The 16,723-nt window shown below is 35.1% G+C and overlaps 3 protein-coding genes across 3 annotated transcripts; 1 reads left to right on the top strand and 2 right to left on the bottom strand.

The window, feature by feature from the left end:
• Positions 1–86: 86 nt before the first annotated feature.
• Positions 87–6,262, bottom strand: LOC118036138 (kinetochore protein NUF2 homolog). Its single transcript, XM_035041839.2, has 10 exons — positions 6,023–6,262; positions 5,633–5,942; positions 5,368–5,547; positions 4,125–4,214; positions 3,237–3,344; positions 2,666–2,719; positions 2,320–2,434; positions 2,072–2,229; positions 1,892–1,987; positions 87–392 (listed from the first exon to the last, which is right to left on the bottom strand). The coding sequence occupies exons 1-10, from the start codon at positions 6,184–6,186 to the stop codon at positions 339–341; spliced, it is 1,329 nt and encodes a 442-aa protein (XP_034897730.1). The 5' UTR covers positions 6,187–6,262; the 3' UTR covers positions 87–338.
• A 1,045-nt stretch (positions 6,263–7,307) lies between these two features.
• Positions 7,308–10,109, top strand: LOC118036145 (fructose-1,6-bisphosphatase, cytosolic). The gene is made up of 3 exons (XM_035041844.2): positions 7,308–7,955; positions 8,465–8,861; positions 9,334–10,109. The coding sequence occupies exons 1-3, from the start codon at positions 7,545–7,547 to the stop codon at positions 9,732–9,734; spliced, it is 1,209 nt and encodes a 402-aa protein (XP_034897735.1). The 5' UTR covers positions 7,308–7,544; the 3' UTR covers positions 9,735–10,109.
• Positions 10,110–12,078: 1,969 nt separating this feature from the next.
• On the bottom strand, positions 12,079–13,476 carry LOC118036142 (putative UDP-rhamnose:rhamnosyltransferase 1). The gene has a single exon (XM_035041842.1). It carries the CDS (start codon positions 13,474–13,476, stop codon positions 12,079–12,081), a length of 1,398 nt encoding a protein of 465 aa, XP_034897733.1.
• Between the last annotated feature and the right edge of the window lie 3,247 nt (positions 13,477–16,723).

The raw sequence follows: 16,723 nt of genomic DNA, 5'->3' as shown, positions 1-16,723 counted from the left end.
CTCATCGTGAACTTGTAAGCTAGAATCATGACTTGCAAAGATGGCAACAACACTGACAAAAGCAACACCAAAACACTATACACGAGTTGACCTTGACAGAGAATAACAAACCTCAAACCTCATTTTCGTACAATCAAGTTGTTGTTATGAATTCGTCTTGGCTATTTGTCATAACCATCCTAGAGGAACAAGCATATGTACATATACTAGAGTGCCAGGAAATATATTTTAAAGCTCCAACCAAAGGTTCAAACAAAAAGCAAAAATTTACTGTTGCAGCCTCTTGTAGTGTAAGCGAACTCATGTTTGATCCTTTAAATCAATTTTTTTGCTCAACTTCAACTGTCAGCACAGTGCAGCAAATGCCCAATGGAGTTCTTATATAGTTGAAACTGCAACCAACCAAGCAAAAACAGAAACACATTCAGTTCAGTATTCTCAAATATTTAACGCACCAAGCATCAATTGAAACAAAACAAATGATTAAACCTACTCAAAAGTACCCTAGTTATCAACCCCTCCAGCATGATACTAGGGTACTTTTCCATGTTAAATTTAATGGTCAAAAATGGTAAAAAAAAAAATACATTGAATAGTGGTTACAATTCAAACAAGATGGCAATAATAGGCATAGGTTTCAATATCTTTGATTTCTATGATGGCTAAAGGACACAGGACCTTTTCAACTGTGATAATATAAAAAAATGTGAAATATATGAGTGTGGATTTTATTAGCCATGCCTTTGAGCAGGGTCCAGGAACAATTGTTTGTTACTTGATTTCAAGACTCTATCCGCCCCATTCCTACTGAAAGACAACCTTTTCCAGAAGGGGCAAGGAAGGATTCTGCATTCAACACCTATAATGACATCAGGTGGAGCCAGGTTTGGAAGTGCTAGCCAAACACATGCCCATTTGATCACATTTGAGATAAATTAGGAATGTGTGTTCGTAGAGACCGACAACATTCTAATTCTCTGATTTATGGACTTGTGAGGCATGGCAGTAGCAGGTGCTGTCTTTGAGGGATAATGTTGCATATCAATGACTCCTATTCTGTTCTCCAATCGCTAAAGTTAACAGGCAAGCTTTCAAGAGAATTCCAGGACATGAGTATTGAGACTAGGACCACGAGTATTGAGACTAATGTCAATTCTAGTAGCAGAAGCCACTGAATTAAATAAAAAAGTTTGGTGACAAACAATATCTCATAAGACACCTACCACCTTGACAGGGAATCCAACTCAATTCTATTATTCAATAAACAAACCCACCTAGCATCCACTACCATAGCTTGTCCTATTTAGACTCAAGGCACAGGTGACAGGATTTCTTAGCAGAGGCAGGAGAGGAAGCAGGAGTGGAAACCCACTCCATGACCATCCCTACTTTTAAGCCTTCATGATTTCTGTAAAGCCTTTTCCTTCTATAGTTATTATGTCAAACATCCAAATGTTGCAGCGGTTTATGCAATTAATATCTTCTCATGTTCCCTGGAAAATGATGTATATATGCTACTTTAATCGAAACGATACAAACTGAATGGATGGCTTAGATGTAATTAAGGTACAGCTTATTTAAGAGAATAGCAAAACTACTGAGTTTTCAATTAAAACCTCAATCTAGTTGACACTGTCAGTTGTCAACATTTCGATGCAGCACAAAAATCTTGGAAAGTAAATTAAGTAAACAAGGCAGCACAGTATTTATTAGCCATTTTTAATATTGGTATATAATCAAAGTGGAAACTCTTCTGTGGGTAGGGGGGAGTATTGGTATCAAACTATGAAAGAACTTAGTTCCTGGTCAATTTGAGCAAACTGCTTATACTAATTTGATAACAAGCACGCACACATGAAGAAATTCATGAATGGAATCAAAGGCAGAGCACCTGTTCTGCAATCTCTTCACGTTTGTGAACTAGCTTTTGCACTTCAGCCACACCAGATTCTTTTACCATGTTAGTCTTTGAAGTTATAGCATCCACCTGTTAATTAAACAAAAGAAACTTACAAAATATTCAACGACTTCAGATCAATATGAGTTGGTTTAGCATTATATATAAAAGTACCTTTGTTAATACATCTTCAACCTTCCTTTGCCTTGCTCCTAGATCATGCCTCCTGGATTCCACCTCTGATTTGATATTATTGAATTCTTCAGTAGCTTCCTCACACTTAGCATCTCTTTCTTTCTCTAACAGCTTTTTACACTCATCCAACTGTTGTGCTGGGAAAGGCAGAATATGCTATCGGCTCAAAAGGCATTCATTCAAAATATAAAGGAAACCAAATTAACTCAATTTTCACAAGAACGTACCTTTCACTTGCAACTCAACAAGTTTGGCACCAAGTGACTTATCCATCAGTTCATCATAACCAAGCTTAGCTTTTACGGCCTTATAGTCCTTTTCAATTGATTTGGCAGAATTTACCTATCAAAAGTTTCAATTACACCTCGAGGGTTCTGGAATCATGTATTTACTGACAACATTCAAAAGCTTTATGGAATGGCAAAAGGATAATAAATATGTCATCCGAACTAACAGGTTACTGATATTACAGTAAGATACTGTTTCCCTCTTTGTGATCATAGAGTATTCTAAATGAAGCTCTTAGAACAGAATATTAAATTTCAGAGGGAAAAAAAGTTTACATGTTCTCACCTGTTCAAGAATTGCCTGCATCTGATTGAAGTGCTTTGACATTTTCTTAGAAGCCTGAGAGTAGAACATAAAGAAACCAATAAGATTTTATGCGTCGCTGATTATAAGACTAAGATTCCAGTAAAACTTTATATGTAGCTTATTATCAAACAGGCAAAACACAGGAAACACCATCCACTTAAACCAGATTTGAAAAAAAAAAAAAAAAACAAATGTACTGCTAAAACTTGAAAAGAAAAAATCTCATTGTTTGATAAGCATTCAAGAACTGACTCTCATTTGGTATTTGAAGAAATAAATATTATATTTTTTATTTGAACGAAGCCTCCAGAGGTCAAATTTTTAATGCCATTCAAAACCATTTATCCATGAAATATTAAATTTTAGAGTCTACCTCAAGCAATTTCATAATAATTACAATCTAAAATTCAGAAACTTCTAGGAAAACAAATATTAATTACAAATAATGCAAAGAAATTAGACTGCATATTCATAATGTGTAAGCAAACTCCATCAAACCAGCCAAGCTCAGAAAACCCTGAAGGCAACATAGCAGTTTATGAAAAAGTACCTTCGTATAAACCTCAAGGACATCAGTCTTAGCCTGAAAGGATTGCATTGCTAATCTTTCAGCATTTCTTGCATCTTGTCGAACTGATTTCTTCTCCTCCAAAGCCCTCTTTTAATACATGCAAGGATTATTTAAATGTCAACAAGGAATCCAAAAGGAAAATAACAGTGTGCAAATAATGAAAAAAAAACAACAACAATAGTGTAGGATGCATTAAGACAGAATAAACTTGAATACGGTTGAAGTTGAATAGTGTCTAAACTTGAATGGTTGATGTTGAACATGAATTTCATTACAAAAAACATTAAGGGTGGTCAATAACCAAATACAATGACACAGCATAAAGTAGGGTAACCAAAGTAAATTCAAGAACAAAAGGGGAACACTAAAACTCAAAGGTAGCCGATACAATGTACCCCAACACAAATATAGGCTACATACAATTTTCTATTAATTCATTAGAAAAAGCATCGAGACATGCACAATACAAAGAATACTTAGCTGTGTTTGGTATAGAGGGATTCAAGATTACAGGGAGAATAATTTCCTAAAAGATGCATAAAAATTGAAAATTTCAAGTTCCTTAGCTTATAAGTGTGCTGTTTGTGGTTTCATCAATTCCAAAAGCATGATTTGATGCCTCTCTGAATTCCACGGAAGCAACGATTGCCATTTTGTGTAACCAATGCATCATATCATATCTTACTATTTAGTTTAAACCATTATGATGTAAAGTAAGGCCATCCATCCACATCTTACTATGGCTCCTATAGTTAAATAAACTTCACTAGAGCATGGCATTTTGAATTCAGGATATTTCAAGTGCTAACATAGAATGCAGTTCATTTATCAAAATAAACGGATCTCAATAAGTAGAAGAAAAGATACCTGCAGTTTATCTGGTGATTGAACAATTTTTGACCGTAAATTCGCATTCTCTTGAACACTTTGTACCAGGTCAAACTCGGCCCTTGAGATCTATAAAACAAAAAAAGAGATGTGATATAACCACAGCTGTTATTTAACATATTCGGTCAGCTTCGTTTCCTTTTATGCTGTTATTCAATGTGTAATAGCATTTCACGTAAAAATCAGCAATAATGGTGTTATATAATTGCTTTTATTTCAAATCCAACATGTTATTTCCAAGAAAAGGGGCTTTGATAGTTTGACTTTTACTCTCTCTTTTATTGGTTTTTTCCGAGATTCCATTCATTCCAGAAATTCTAACTTTTAGTCACTGACCACAACACTCAAATAATTTTGTCTTTTGGAGCTCTCTAAAGTCTCAACTCTCTCTCATCGTTGAACACTCACGACCTCTTTCACACAATCACACTCACTTTAACTTGATCTTTTAACCAAATCAAACAAAAAATTGAACTATCCACTTGGAAAGTGATGATCCATCTTCTTCTTTTTTAACTATAAGAGATAATTTTTAAATCAAATTAATTTTATAATTTTTGTAATTAATTTCGAATGTAATTTAATTATTATTTTTGGTGGGGTATGTTGGCATTTATGTTAAATTCAATTTGAACTGTTGCTGCTAACACTTATATTGAATGTGAGTCTAGTTATTCTTAAGTTAATTCATTATATTTTATTAATTTTTAAATTTAATTTTGTTATTGGTTTTTTTTTTTCAAGGCAATAACCGGATATAATCATTAACTTACTATTTACATTAAGATAGTTTGTAACACGCAATTTTAAGTTGTAATACATTCTAGTATTATCTTTTGTATGATATTAAATTAAATATATTACTATTATGCTTATTCAATAAAAAACATTAAGAATGTGAGTTATTATAATTTTTTCAACGACTGCTAACACATTCTTGACAACAGTGGCCATGATTATTATTTTACATCCCCGATAAACTCTCAATCTGCAACTTAAACCTATGATAATGAAGACTCTAGGAAACTAAGCACTCAGAATAGGTAGGTGCGTATCTGTAAGGTAAGCCTACACATACACATGGTAAAGTTCTTTATTGTTATCATTCAATTTGATATAACCGAGGCCAAAGAACAAAATAAATCAATGTCAATCAAAGCACATCAGTCTCTAAATTATTTGCAGAATCTACAAAGAACCAACATTCAACATCTTTACTTACTTCCCCATCCATTTCTGTACTCATCTCCTTCAATTTCCGGTAAGTAGCTCTCTGAGACATCTGGTGGTTATTGAGGTCACCAATCCTTTGGCGCAATTCTTTAACTTTACCATCAACATCTTGAACAAGCGGTAACTCTCTCTCCCTCGCGTCATTGTACTCCGCAATCTCCGCATTCAACTGCATAACCCAAAAAAACACAAAACATTCAGGAAAAAAAAAAAAAGAGTAATTATCAGTTAAATTATCATAATAACAACCCAACCTGGGAAATCTTATCGTCGAATTCTCTTCGCTGCTCGTCAAGAAGCGAAAGCTCCTCCCCTATGGGTCTCAATTCATTCATTTTGGAGTCTTTATGAAGACAGAAATTAAGAATAGCACTGAGAAAAAATTGAGTGCGATCTGCTTGGGGTTTCAAAAGATCTTTGAGAGTAAAAACAGCAGGGCATTGTAGCAAAGCTATAACCTCTTTAATCTTAATATAATTATTAACAGTCCGGGCCGACCCGACATGGTAGTGTGGGTTCTCTAGCTGTTCTAATGCTGCAAATTCAACTTGCCCTCCGTCTTCCCTACACCACACCACAATTAATTTATTAATTAATAGATAAATTCTAAGAAAAGAAAGAAAGTGAGTTGATTGATGACTCACTCGTGGAGAAGATCGAGGTAGACTAAGAGACGGGTGTAGATGTCGGAGACGAAATCAGGGGTTGGGTTTTTGAGGTCATTTTCAATAACGGCGGCGATTTGTGACTCGGCCAGGATCGATATCATGTCCGCACGGGAGAGTATTGGGTACTCGAACTTCGACATTTTTTTAGGGATTTCTTTTTTCTTCTTCTGCTTCTGAGTCCTGAGTTGTGGTTTTGGTGGGAGCGTTTTGAATTCGAGATTTTTTGTGGCTCTCTCTTTCAAAAGTGATCCTCCATTATTGAAATACTATCCGTTTTGAACCCTACAAACATTATCGTATCTTTTGTCTCCCTAACAATTTTGATTTCTTAATTAGGACTTCTATAAAATTTTCTAAGCTTAAACCATTAATTTTCCAATAAAACATTATTTTTTTTTACATAAAAATAAAAAAACTAAAATTTCAATGAACAAAATGGATACAAAATTTTGTTTGGATGTAAAATTAAAACTATTTATTCATTACATGTTTGGTACTTATAATTTTTATTTTTCAAGTGCTTTTGAAGTTGTATTTCATCTTAAAAATCATTAAATTTAAATTTATTTATATGTTTTTAGATGATTTTGATGTATTAATATAAAAAATAAATAAAAAAAATATTTTTATAAAACATCATATATCACATTACTAAACATGCATTCGGATGGGGTTATCATCAAAGTTTGTTTTTATCTTTTTTTTTCTTTGTTTGATTTGATTTTTAAATGAGTTATAACATTTGTTGTTCTTGTTTGATTAATTGAATATAAATTGAGTCATTTTCTATTATATTACATTAATATTTAGATCTTTTTATTTAGAACACCATCAAAATGATTTATTGAATCATAAAATAGATAAAATATATGGAAAGACTTAAGTTCAAATTAAATTTAAAAGTGAAAAATAAAACAAAATCTCATTCTTTATCTAATAATGCAAGTTAAAAGAGAGTGATTTGTGAATAATAAATTTATTCTTAATTATTATCAACACATTTAAACATTCCAAATTTATAAATAAAATCTAAAATAAAATAAAATTCAAAATTTCATGAAATAATAATTGCACCACTGTCCCCAGCACACACCAAACCAACATAGTCATTTGAGTCATATAAAGATTATGATTAAATCCCAAATTTGTTTAGGGACTAATTTCAACTGAAGTAAATTTTTCGAGGATGGATTGTATATTGATTAATAATTATGGGGGCCGAACACCTCTTACCCTTATCTTATCTTCTTCCTTACTTTTTTTACACTGTAACTTCTCCTTGCTCTTGCCTGTCAATCTCTTCCTTTCCCAATTGTTTTTGCTGATTTATCTGTTTCATTTTTGTCGTGTTCCACTCCTGCTGCAAACTATCTAAGCCAAGAACCTCTGATCCTTCCCCAGAAGAAAACCCCAAAAGCAAAAACTTATAATCATCTCCAATGAAACCATTAACCACAAATCTCTCTTTCAAGTCACCCGTAACTTTTCCACTCTAAATATGCAATCATCTACCATACCCACATTCCCAACTTCACTTTTTCCTCCAAAAATCCTCCTTTTCTCTTCAAAAACCCAGTCTTTTCCATCAAAAAGCTCACTTCTTGCCCAAAGTTGTCATCTTTTCAGGCCAAAAATGGCTTCTCTAAGTGGGTTTATTGTAAGATCACAAACGGTTACTTCTTCAAGTGGTGAAAAGGGGTTTTCTACTTTGAATGAATATATGGGGAAGGGAGGGATTGATGTGGGAGATGAGTTAGTGGTGCTGTATGATCATATACAATATGCCTGTAAGAGAATTGCAGCTCTTGTGGCTTCTCCTTTCAACTCTAGTCTCAGTAAACAGAGTAATTTTGCTGGAGGTGACAGTGGTTCAGGCAGAGACGCACCAAAACCTCTTGATATTGTCTCAGTATGTCTACCTCTTACTGCTCCCTCTGTTTTTAATGATGTTTATAATTTTTGTTTTTTGGGTTGTAGTGGAGTCTAACTAGTTACGACAGGAGAAAATAATGAAAAAAGCTTGTGCCTCTATGGTATATTGGATTATAAGGTCCTTGATATTTGAGGGTTTCCTGCTATGTTTATGAAGCTAATGCTTCTTTCATAACACATGCAAACTTTATTTGGTAGTGTTGGAGTGCCCTCCACTTATATATAGCCATTTTCCATCTTATGATGTTTAGTTATGCCTTCATAGTAAGTTGCATTCTAAGGTCTTAATATTTTTCTGGTTTGAAAGTTTTAGTCGTAGACTTTTTAAGTTTTGAAGGTAATTGTTGATTGTGGCATAGAGTGGAGTAAAAAAAATGTTATGGAAGGAGTTGCTGGTCTTACAGCGCCAACCTAATTCCTTTAACCAGATATAAGAATGAAAACAAAAGGAAGTGACATTTTTGGCCAATGGATTGTGTTGTGCAGAATGAAATCATCTTATCTTCCCTTAAAAATTCTGGAAAAGTTTCTGTTATGGCTTCAGAAGAAGATGATGCTCCAGTTTGGATTAATGATGATAGTCCATTTGTGGTGGTAACAGATCCTCTTGATGGGTCTCGAAATATTGATGCCTCCATTCCTACAGGAACAATTTTTGGGATATACAGGCGCCTTGTTGAACTGGATCATCTACCCCAGGAGGAAAAAGCTACGCTGAATTCATTGCAAAGTGGAGCCAAGCTTGTAGCTGCTGGGTATGTTCTCTATTCATCAGCCACAATACTGTGCACCAGCTTTGGTTCTGGAACGCATGCATTTACGCTGGATCATTCCACAGGAGACTTCATTCAGACTCATATAGACATTAAGATTCCTCCTCGAGGTAATACTTCTAATTATGCTAGTATTATTATTATTTGAAATGTTAGATTTGGAACTTCATTTGGACAATCACAATATATTATAAAAATTCAAGAATTCTATAATAATCAAGTAAATCCATCTATTTAAATGTAGCCCCTGATTGAGTGTGATATTGTCTATATTGCTTAGAGCAGAAAAAATAAATATTAGGAAGCCAAATGCACTCCTGATTCTCATGTTACTACATTTCAGTTAGTCTTTGATCCCTGTTGGATTGGAGCTTAGTACCAATTACATTCTCTAGATTTTAACATGAAAATTTTCATTCATTATAGAACCATATTGGAATTATGGAGTTGTAATTTAGTAATCACAGCCATCGTTATAATTAGTCTGTTGGCATCTGTATTTGTTTGAAGAGAAAAGGAGCAATATCAAGTTTTGATATAGAAGCCATAAGATCCCATTATGACTGCTGTTTACTATGCCAGGGCAAATTTATTCTGTAAATGATGCTCGATACTTTGACTGGCCTGAAGGATTAAGGCAATATATTGACACTGTTAGACAGGGGAAAGGCAGATACCCCAAGAAGTACTCTGCTCGTTATATATGTTCTCTTGTAGCTGATTTCCATCGAACACTGTTGTATGGTGGTGTTGCAATGAATCCAAGGGACCATCTTCGTCTAGTTTATGAGGCAAATCCTCTTAGTTTTCTTGTTGAGCAAGCTGGGGGCAGAGGTTCTGATGGTAAAAGCAGGATTCTCTCTATGCAACCAGTCAAATTGCATCAAAGACTGCCTTTATTTTTAGGAAGTTTAGAAGACATAGAAGAGTTAGAGAGTTATGGAGATGTTCAACAGAAAGTAAACCCTGGATATGAAGTTTGATTCTATGCTGATCCTTCAACAGTTGTGATAAGAATTGACTTCAGTTGTTCTGCTGCTAGTTTCCTATTCATTAACAATTTGCAATTTTCAAGTCCCTGTAGACCATTCCAAAATCTGAGTGCTGACAGTTGCATTACTCATCTTTCCTGACCAATCGACAAACATAGCTTGGAGAGTTTTGGCATGAAAAATTGGAAGGCCATGTGGGATTTAATGTTGTTCCTTCTTGATGTTCTTCCCTTTCCCTGTTTGAAGGGTCAGCTTTTTTTTATTACAAATGTATACCTTCTTGTACCATTACATCAAATAATCACACCATTGCAAATTATTGTATAAAAAATCGTGTCTTGTATAATAGATCCACTTCTGCCTTCATAGAGTTCCATTGACACCCATATCCTTTTTATTTTACTTTGCATAACTTCCTTGCTGATTATCTTTCGCATACTGAAGGTCGCTAAATACTTGCACAATGGTAACTTTTTGAGATACAAGATTTATTCAGCACCGTAAAGTCTCAGAATCCAGGATTTATGAGAAGAAAATCTTGGATAATAAATCAATGAAACGTGTAAAGTTCAAGTTACTGATTTAAACTTGACTCTGAGTGTTTCCATCTTTAAGAGTATGAGTTGTAGTTCCAATGTATACTTTTTTTCATCAGCAAGGTCGAGGTCTAAAAATTCATGCTGCTTTATTCAGCATGTCTACATCATGTCATTTGTATGCTCTGCTTATTTCATACCATTTTCGAAAGATAATTTGAAGCGACCTTTTCTTATAGTTGACCAATTGCTGGACAAAATTACTTGTATACTCTTCATGTAGATTTTGATCCTTAGTAATAATGACTGCTATCTGGCTGCCTTCAGTCGTAAGGGCTCTCCTTTCTCCACGATTACTATTCTCAGTGACTTGGCAATATCTTCTCTGTTGAAGGAGCCATTTGATTCCTTTTCACATCAAAGCAGATTCCTTGTTCTACTGACATCTTTGCATTCACACCATTGGTCAGCCATCATAGGCGTGAGTGTCAAGGAGTGGCCAAAACCAGGTGATTCAATGATGGAGCCCCATCCTGAATGGAAGAGGCACCCTCCAATAGATGGATGAGCCAGTATAAATAGCTGTGGAGCCCAACCAAGACTGACAATGCCTTGACCAGATGTTCGAGCCAAAAGCCATTAGGCAACAACTCTGAGTCATCTAGTCCTTCTGGTTTCCAAAGAATCCATAGAAAAGGAAGCTCGGAGAGCCCCAGCCCATAGGTCAACTCTTTAATTTGTCGAGAAGGCATCTTTTACTCCCCCCAAATACCACAGATTTTGCCTCTTGTCGATCCAGCTACTTAAAAGTGCTCGACCAATTTGAGATAGACAGGTCAGAGGTTTCATTATCGACAACATTTAGCTGAAGCAAATCCACTGGTAAAACTGGTTTTTTCTACAGCTCTTGAAGCAGATTCATATATTTTTCTTCAAACTCAGGACAGCTACATTCTTTAGTATGCTAGTCCCATTCTAATTTGTAGGCTAAACTAACAAAAGACCGGAACAGATTCGCATTTGATACAAAAGTTACGGTGGTGACAGTAATGCACTACGATTATTTATCTAGTTTTTCAGGTTCTTAGAAATCCTGATGTGTAGGATGTTGCTATTCGGCTGAGACGAGCTGCCAAATCCAGCTCATTCTAAAGAAGTTAAACTCTATGCTTTCACAGCCTTTCCACTGGAAATATTTGCCTTTTTTTTAATTAAGTTTTCAGAGAAGCCAAAAATGGCTTCCTTTGATGGGTTTAGTTCAACTTGCACGGCAAACTTTCCTTGCTGAATGAAAGAAAAACTCAATGCCCTTTAACAAATTAAGATGACCGGAAAAACAAACTCCAAAAGAAAGGGAGCAACCCTCACATATTTATTTATGCTGATGAATACTTGCGGAGTAAATTTAAGGTATAGGATTCAGTCGCTGTTGTGAAGTCTCAGAATCTAGGAGTAGCTTGGGGTACAAATCGAAGAAGTTCAACTGATTAATTTAAATATGAGCAATATTTAAGATGCATAGTTTATGTGGATTTAATATTATGGATGGTACCAGAAATGGAATGGATATATTCATCAGCGATGTAGAAGGCTACTGGAAAAAACAAAAGAAGCAGCAGCCTAAAAATTCATGTACATTAGACAGCACTTATTTTATGCATTTTACATCATGTCATCTCTATGCTGCTTCTTCCATACCATTTCCTGAAGATTGCTGACTGACACTTTTTATTTTCGTAGTCGACCACGTAATGGATGCATGAGCTAGTATTTCAAGTTGTAGAGCCCAGCCTTTTTCTTTAATGTTCCTTTTTCTTGAAACTGCTTGTATATCGAATAAACTTGCTGATGTACTCATCCTGCAGGTGCTGACTAGCAAATATTGCTTGCAGTTCAGAGGTCTTTAATCTTATAGGCTCCCCTTCTTCGTCGACCATCACTAGTCTCATTGACTTGGCAACCATGTCTCGGTTGAATGAACCATCTTTATTCCTTGGAACTTCAAATCCAGCACCCTTTTCCACTAGTAACTTAGCATTAAGTGTCTGGTCGTTGACCATAGGCATAAGAATTAAGGGGTGTCCGAAACCAAGTGATTCAATGATGGAGCCCCATCCTGAATGAAAGAGGCACCCCCCAATGGATGGATGAGCCAGTATTTCTAGTTGTGGAGCCCAACCAAAATTAACGATTCCCCGATCTGAGATCCGGGAGATAAACCCGGTTGGCAATAAGTCTTGGCTGTCAATACCTTCTGGCTTTTTGAGGATCCACATGAATGGCAGCCCAGAAAGTTCAATACCATAGGCTAATTCATGGATTGTTTCAACTGGCATCTTGTACTCACTTCCAAATCCCACAAAGACCACAGACTTTTGCTCTTGTTTGTCTAGCCACTTAAAAGTACTAGAAAAATTGGAGGATTCAGGATGGCTAGTTTTGTTTTCAACAAAATTTGGAGGTAGCAAGCCGATAGGTAAAACTGGCTTTTGGTAGATTTCTTCTAGGACATTCAAATATGCATTTTCAAACTCTCTACAACTCCTTACCGCAACCAAGTCACATTCTGCCAGAGTTTTTGACCGCCGTTGGCCAGTTGAAATTCCAGATACATCAGGAATGGATACATGTTGCATAAACCTTGTTCCCTGATCAGGCCTGTAAGCAACAAGCGAAGGGAAGGGGATCCATTCTGGAGCTCTTGCATAATCTTCTGGTCTAGTACGTAGACGGAAGGAACGTAACTCATCTGGTGGTCCTATATATGCTGATGATGCAGCTGATAATGGACTGAAAAACACAGAAGTAATCCCATATCTAGCTGCAATAGCTGGGATCCAGCAAGCAGCGAAATCAAAAAGAATCATCTCTGGTGCTTCTTTTTGAACCAGGCTCTCAAATGGCACCTTTAAGGCATCATATGCCTGCTTTAGATACTGTATTTGCTCCGGTGACAGGTCAATGGTGGCCTCACAGTTTTCAGGCAGGCCATCAACAATTGGTAGTTGGATCTCGATGAACTTGAACTTGCCTGAAATATTTTGAGGAATGGAAGGAAATCTCTTAATATTTCTTGGGGTGGATATGAATGATATATGAATACCCTTCGCTGCTAATTGTTTCGAAAACTCGAGATACGGTAGTATGTGGCCATATGCTAACCATGGGAACATGAACACATGGGATTTGGAAGCCATGGATGCTTTGAACCAGTTATTGACTCGCTGCTCTAAGAAAAGGTTGAGGTTTTTTACTACACATCAATGCAGCAAGACATGTTCTTACCAATTATTTCTGACTTTTTCTCCATCTCATGAATTATTGGTTGATGTCATACGCTTTTTATCCAAAACAGAAAGATACCTCAAACCCTACCACGTATTTTCATTGTAATTGGTATGTGAGATTGAAGTTCAAAGAATCTACCCAAATTAGATGCGAGTAAAAAGCACTTACTGTGGGGTATTTGTCCATTAGCATGACTTAACACCAACATTTTCATGCCATTTTTCATAATACCCTTTAAATTTAATTTTTATTTATTAAAAATTCAAAAAAATATTTTTGAGATAGGAGGAGTTAAGCTTTTGAGTTGTAAAAGACCAAAACACTAGAAAAATAATCAAATTGAGATGTTTTGACAAAAAAAGATGAAGAAATGAAGAGAATTAGAAATAAAGTTCAAACTTGATCAAAATTAAAAGAATTAATGAAGTCTAAAAATTGAGATTATTTCAAGAGGATTAAAAAGGGTTAGGAGCTCAGTTAGAGAAGATTATTACTTCCTATAAATAAAAGCCATGTTTAATTCCAAGAGGAAGACTAAAAAACTATGTATAAATATAAAAAATACATCTTTCTTATTCTAGCCAAGAGCTACACTAGCCTAAAACATCACACATAAACATCCATTCCAAAAGTTAGTAGCCAAAAACCATAAACTTGCACCTACCTACCTTTCCCTTTTAGCTGTCACTACCACCCCTACACCAACTCCTTTATAACTCCAACAACATCTCATCCACACCATTATCTCCTCATCGTAACAACGTTGACTTCTCTTCCATCAGCATCTTTTCAACCCAACATGACATATCCTCCAACAGTAGTTTCAGCTCCAAGAGCACCAGCACAGCAGCGTTGTTATCACTTCCTTAACATCTACTAGCCTTCCACGTCGTGAGCAGGAGTCTTCTTCTCGACCACGCCAGCCTCCATCTCGAACCACCAAGCACGCTACTAGCAGTGCTTTCCCTTTGGCCAAGCAAGTCCACTGCTTCCTTCCCTCATGCACTCTTTTGACATGTAAGACATGAATTAATTAACGTCTTGTTTTTGCTAGCTTTTGCCAGCCGAGGGCTTATATGAGCTAGACCCTTAACCCATTTTGTATGGATGGGCTTCGTCTAGCCCACCTTTAAAAACAAAGTTAATTGGGTAGTTTGTCGGTCCAACAAAATGAGTGGGACTGGGTATGAACCCAACCCATATAAGTGGACTTGAGCCTCGAGCCTAATAAGCTCAGCCATATGGATGGGCCAAACCCAAACCCAAACTTAAGGGCGTGTTTGTCCTGCTTCATTTTTTTTTTTAGAAATAAAGCTTATTTAGATCTTTAGAGGGTATTTGTCAAACACACCTTTAAGATATTTTGTATGCCTCTTATTATACTAAGGGGGTGTTTGACAAACACTCCATAAGTTTTTTCTTTTAATTTTAATTTGTCTATATTATGTCTAACCCAGCAAACCCTTAAAAATCTAAAAAAAATCAAGGATCATTTTGAAATTATATGTGAGTCCCTCACATGTTTTTCCAACAAGTTTACCCATTATCATACTGTAGACTTATATGGTAAGATATGAACATAATATTAAAAATACCTTATTTTCCCTCCAAAAATCTAAAAAAAAAATCAAAAACTTAAAAATAATCATTTATTTCAACAACACAAAACTATGTTTCTTTTCAAGGATTTCACTTAATATTAGAGTTATAGATTTATACTGTAAGATATTGATAAGATATTAAGAATGCTCATTTTTAATCAAAATTTTCAGAAATTCCATAAACAAATCTAAAAAGTTTCCTCATTTCAACAATATAAATGTTTTATTTGATATGCATATGGCCAGATTCTAAAATTTTTATGCATTTTTTATATGAAAAAATAAAAATTGCATTTTCATCATACTTAAAAAAATACAAAAAAAAAAAAAAAGCAATTAAGGGTATCATAACAAGTTTCGATTATCCAATTGGATTTTGCTAAAATTTCAAATAAAAAACTCTTTTTTTAAATTTCTTGACCTTTAGAATAATTAGGTTTTAACTTAATAAGATAAGAATCTCTTTACTGATAAAGACTTTTCTTAAACCTTAAACAAACTTTTCTAGGTTTTAGAATGAGTAAGTTTTAACTTGATGAGATAAGGATCTCTTTACTAAAAAAAAATTTTTATTGAACCTTAGATAAATTAACAAATAAAAACACAACTTAGAATAAACAATAAAATAGTTTATCATAGATAGGGTGTACTAAGGTGATACATTTTTCCTTGCACAATCAATCCTTTTATCTAGACTCTCACAGACCATTGGGTTTTCTAATAATCATAATATTAGATGGCGAGGTTTTTTTTTATTATTGATAAAGAACAAGAACTCATTGTTATTTCTATTCATATTCATTTCAAGAACTCTTATCTAGAAGAATAATCGTTATGACATCACATACGTACGACACCATTGATAATCGGGAAATGCTTTCTTGCTAAACGTTCTTAAATGCGTAAACAAGAGCAAAGGTTAAAGAGAGGTCCACTCCCAAATTTTCAATATATCAGGAATTCAATATGTAAGGTAGCATCTGAACTGTCCAAATCTGCAGATGAAGAAGATTTACGAGAACAGTTAGCTACTGCTGCTTCAAACATTCTTGTTTTCAACTTGATGGCAGTAGCTTTTCAAGAAACAGAAAGTTTTATTTCATCCAAACAAAAGTTGCAGCTACTAGAAGCTGTATATTAAGAAAAACTTGGCAAATTCGTAGCAAAATATGGTGCTGTTCTTCTTGGTGTCAAAAATATGTTGGCCATCATCAACAAAAATTCAAAACCCACATCACACCTTGAATCCGAATCCCTGAATTGCTTGAAGCTTAATTAGCTGGAATCCCCATTATACAGATGTTCCCCCCCAACTAGCCTTGCCCTGAAAACTCAAATCTCACCTGTCTTCTGGTTGAAAATAAACTCAACAAACTCCTCTGTATAGTTATCATGTAGATCCTGGTTAGCAAAAATTGTTTGCATTTCAGCTGCCTGAAACTGTAAATGCTGTCCTTCTTGATCTGCTGTCACGAATCTCAGGGACATGGCAATTGAGCTTGGTTGTGTGCGCCATCTTCGTTGCTTTGCACCTGAAAGCCATTTCCTTTCTCGA

This window comes from Populus alba, chromosome 17, assembly GCF_005239225.2.
Source record: "Populus alba chromosome 17, ASM523922v2, whole genome shotgun sequence".
NCBI lineage: Eukaryota > Viridiplantae > Streptophyta > Magnoliopsida > Malpighiales > Salicaceae > Populus > Populus alba.
Note: the sequence above shows the minus strand (reverse complement) of the source record. Positions and strands in the feature narration are given on the sequence as shown.